The sequence below is a fragment of the Tigriopus californicus genome, unplaced genomic scaffold (assembly GCF_007210705.1).
Source record: "Tigriopus californicus strain San Diego unplaced genomic scaffold, Tcal_SD_v2.1 Contig207, whole genome shotgun sequence".
Classification (NCBI taxonomy): Eukaryota; Metazoa; Arthropoda; class Copepoda; order Harpacticoida; family Harpacticidae; genus Tigriopus; species Tigriopus californicus.
The window spans coordinates 1-4,793 of NW_026738649.1; the positions used below are offsets into that span (position 1 = coordinate 1).

Here is a 4,793-nt window from a genome sequence, read left to right on the forward strand (position 1 = left end):
AATGACCTTCTCGTCATGTTGAACGAGATCTCAAGTTAGAATCTCGGATGCTTCTCAATGACCAGTGAACCTGCCAAATAAGCTTAGAGGTAAATAGTCATTCGTTGAGTAGTTAAACGACAATCAGGAAATTACACGGATCAGGTGCGGGAAATGAGTGTCACGTCCTTTTTTCAAGTTCCATCAATTTGAGTTGATTTGTTGGATCTTCACTTTACATGATGTTTTTTTTTGTTCAGGTATCACCATTTTGTGAAAAGCAGAACAAAAAGTTCCAAGAGAAAATTTCATTCTGAATAAGAATGCACATGTTGTTCTGGTTGTCTTTAGACCCTCTTTGCAAACTGATGTTATATTTTCTGGAATCTGGCCTTGAAAACAGTCATCAACTTCTGCATAAAAGGAGCTTGCGCCAGATAATGAGTTCATACTTAATTGGAGAATAAGTGTCAAAGGATCATGTTTGTAAGCAATCGGCTTTTTGTCTTGGGAGTGTTTCTCATGGCCATGGCCATTGAGCAAGGCCATTGTTTCTTTTGGGGTACACGATGGGAGCGAAGTTTCTTTGTTCCAGGGCTTTCCACCACCAATAATAATGACGATTGCCGCCGTGAAGCCATTGGGAACAACGCTCCAGCAGTGATCTGGGGCGACTTCAGACAGCATCAAGGCTTCCTCTCGGTAAGCTAAGCTGAATGACTAGACCCACAATGGGACGAGCTTTGCACGTAAATCATCAACTCTACTGCATGTCCTTTTTCAGAATGTGGGTCTGAACAATCCGTTCAGCGTTTGCGAGGTTTTGGTCCAAAGAAGGCATGGGTTATTTGTAAGATTTGTGCGAACCAGTTACAGCCTTTTTCGTGGTACAGTGGGCAGTCTTTTCCGGGCAATAATTGCTTGAAACCCTTGTGATTGAACAAAGATAATTCACCATCATGTCTTGTTCAAATATGGGCTAAATGTCCGTTTTTGAACTATTAAAGTATTCCATAGGAAGGACAACAATAAAAAGAAGAAATTGGCTAGCAGTTTCAGTGCTCGTCAGGGTATATATTGTTCCACAATAAAATGAACGGATTACAGTCGCAATTACTTTGGCTAACAAGGGTAATTCCTTATACAATTGTTAGTCGTCCAAAACTGTAATGGCGTTGCTCGTTACAATTACTTGTTGAATTGCTTAGCATGAGTGATGGGAAGAGGGTCTCCCAGGTCTCAAGCTTTGCATCCATAACCAGGGTGAGATCTGATCCAGAGGGCCTTGAACTCAGCTTGAATCCAACCTTCTTACTAACAGCTTAACCCATTTGACTTCCATATTGACGAGTAGAATAAATCAATGTGTTGTATGTATACATTTACGTACGTTAGCTGCATTACTCCCATTCTTGGTCAGGCTCGTTTGCCTAAGCCAATCGAAATGTATGAAAGGGAAATAATTTCATTTCCAAATATGAACTACTTCGACATTATTAACCCTATGGGGAAAACATACCTCATGCCTTTTTGAAACTTGAAACTTGGGTATTTAAAAAGTCAAAACAAAAATATTCAGGGTGGGGATTTCGAATCCGGACAAAGTTTAGGTATCGTAAATTAGGTTATGTTGCAAATTCAATTTTGCAAACTTTACGAGTCAAGAAATTCGGTCCAATATACTCAAGCCAAAAGATAGAGCTATAAACAATCGAGCAGTGCTAATACAAGAAGGAGATTTGAAACCCGAAACGCATTCATTGTTGTTAAAAACAAGCACAGTTTTCAGCCTTGAGCTACCTTCCTTAAGAAATGAAAATTTCTGTTCAAATCGACTTAAAGCTTCAAGTTTCCTCAGTTGTCAACAGGGAAACGAAAATTTAAATGCCACTCTGGAGCGTGAAAAAAGGAACGAGTAACGAGAATGGTTTATGGTTTTTGGGTCGTAACAACTCCAGCATTTTAAAATGTAATGGAATTGCAGTTCCTTTTCCGAAAAAAGGAACCAATTACTGTAATTTCGTCACTTGTTATTTCGTTACTACTGCCCTGGTGTACGTATTGTAACCAAGGGGTCATTGAAAGAAGGTTGCAATTGTTTGGTTCCCTCTTGAATTGTGCACGTGGGGGTGAACTAAAAGGTGTCCTAGTAATCTGCGTCGGCGGGAAAACAATTAGGACATTAGGGCCTCGTCATGGAGATATATTGCGCCGCCAGGTCCCCGGGTTGCTTATAAAAACCATTACCCTGTTGTTCTGGCATATGAACACTTGGTCGTCCGTGAACGTCTTCTGCTCTGAAAAGACAACGGCCCAGCCCCCTTGATTTTCAGGCTCTTTATGAGCTTGCTGTCCCGCTGTTTTAGGGATGACCTAGGCCACTGAATCCTCCTAAATCTTGGCGTCCATCTCTTTGAGGGCAGTAGATGCAGTGGCCTTTGTGAACCCCAAGGTTCTCCACCATTGAGGTGTTCATGATGTTGGAGTTGGCTTTAGCTATGGATTTGGGCCTGTTGTCTAAGTTTTGCGGTTGACCAGTCCTAGGTCCATCCCCTAGGCTGTTGCAATTGGTCTTGCGGAGCCTGGGCCTTTGCATGGTCCTGATGGGCACGCCTGTCCTCTCTGTGATCACCTCCCTCTTTAGGTGTTTGTCAAGCAAAATTGACAAAAGTTGGCTTTTCACTTCCATCTTCCATTATGAAGACTTTTGTTGACAGGAAATAAGGGATGACTTTGAGGGTTTAGGTGATTCCATTATCTAATTACCGTCAGTGGTAAAAAGTGTGCCATTGACCATTTGGGCTCTCTTGGGCAGCTGGGACTAGTTTGGGCTGATATTTGTGCTTTGCTTTTTTAGCACCACCAAGGTTTGAATCATGAATGTCATAGTTTTGAATCAAAACATAGTCACCTGGGCAACCATTTATTTCAATTGAAAAATATCTGTTAGGCCAATCATCCCTATCCTTTCCCCACTGAATGGCCATAGGTAGCGGCTCTACCCATATTGATCTCTCTTTTCTAACTCGGATTGAACAACTACAATAGGTATTGCGAGGAATCATTGGCCAAATGGCATAAGTCGAGAGTTTTTTGGCCGTCAGGGGTCGCGTGGGGGAGAGTACCTAGAGACCAGAGTTTTGGCATCACTTGCATCTTTTTGCATGACCTTTTTTGGCAGTAGTGCCACATATTTGAGTTGGAACATGTTCCAATTCTCTACCAGAAGGCAAGATGAAGCGTGACCAAATGGGAGACTATTCAAGGATTGTCTTAGAAATTTGAAGAAAAAATAATCTATCTTGACCTAACCCTTTACATGTCAGATACAGTTTCCCTGAGGAAGCGTTGAGTCACAAACAGTCCCTGCATTTCAGCATGGAATGATAATTGAGTGCTTTTAGTAACAAAATGTTGACATGTAAAATAGGTAAGAACCCATTCTTGACAAGAGAATTACATAGACCATGGGGCCTATGTTTACCTGTATAAAAACTATGCCAGAAAATATAATGAAGGGCAAATGCTATTTTTTCTAAAGTTGAAGTTTTTTTAAGTATTTTTTTCAATATAAAGTCAAAATTAAAATCAGAAACTGGCAAGTGCTCAGCTTGAAGATTCCAGTTTCATTTTTGATAAAATCTGAAAAATAAAAATCTTTCGTGAAATTTCATACAGTTATGACTTGTACAATAACAAAGGTTTTTGAGAAACAAAATACTCAGTTGAGAACGAAACCAAAATATGGATCAAATATTCCCATGCAGTGGAAACAGCATTAGCATCAGTCTGCGAGATGTGAACAAAACCCTTGTCACTCAAATGTGGTAAAAATGGGATCATCTAAATGCACCATAAAGAGCCGTAAGGGCTGATAAAAGTTTCAGGGTTAAAAAAAAATGTGTTCATGTCAGTTTTGCTCTAGCTTTGACACGGTACTATTATCTCTACTCAATATATGATTGTCCTTTTCATTAAGCAGAGGAAGCGCCCTCTGCTTTGTCTAGGAGCGGACAAACAAACCTAGAAACGGAAAAATACTCTCTAAGCGGCCACACTTTATCAAGAGATTATTTAATGAATAGTATAATGCCCAAGTACCATGGCAACAGGGATAAGCTATCAACTCTGATGGCAAACGTTTCAAATTCTCAATGGATAAAATTCCGAACAATAATGACATGAAAAGAGAAGGTATGAAAGGTTTCAAAACCATTCCTAAGTTTTGTCCCAACCCTGGATTTAGAGTCAATTATAATGACCGTAGAGGCCTAACGTGCGTTTTGAGAACACCTTCAAGCCCTCAAGAATCCAGGCTAGTCCGAACCATGAAGTCCAACTCTCTTCTTTCTGGGGCTCTTTTATTGTTTAATCTGTTGCCTTCAATTCGTAAGGCGTATGCAGGCGTTTCTCCAGTAGCAGGATTTAAGCCACATGAATAAATTTCTCGTCTTGAACTTCTGGGATTCCAATCCCAGCAGCCGTAAGGAAGTCCGCAAAAAAAACAAACATTTTACGGGGGATTGTATACTGTATGGTTAAAAATGCGCTAACAGTTTCGTAATCATCATTTCTAATAAACGGTACAAGGAAAAAAACACAGTTTCACAGGTTTTTGGTGATCAAACTTTGTTAGCATCATCTAGAGGAAAAAAGATAATGAAATACCGCTGGTATGCTGCAAGCATACAAATTATAGCTCATATACATGATCTCATAACGAAACACTAAAATCACAAAAATACGACGAGTTTTGATGTCAGCAACCTTTTATTTCATTCAATTCATCTCCATTGGAAATGTTTCTTTAATTA

The 4,793-nt window shown here is 39.9% G+C and overlaps 1 protein-coding gene across 1 annotated transcript; it reads left to right on the plus strand.

The window, feature by feature from the left end:
• Nucleotides 1-430: 430 nt before the first annotated feature.
• LOC131892547 (uncharacterized) lies at nucleotides 431-1,031 on the plus strand. The gene is made up of 2 exons (XM_059242352.1): nucleotides 431-681; nucleotides 764-1,031. Exons 1-2 carry the CDS (start codon nucleotides 460-462, stop codon nucleotides 902-904), a joined length of 363 nt encoding a protein of 120 aa, XP_059098335.1. The 5' UTR covers nucleotides 431-459; the 3' UTR covers nucleotides 905-1,031.
• The last annotated feature ends 3,762 nt before the right edge of the window (nucleotides 1,032-4,793 follow it).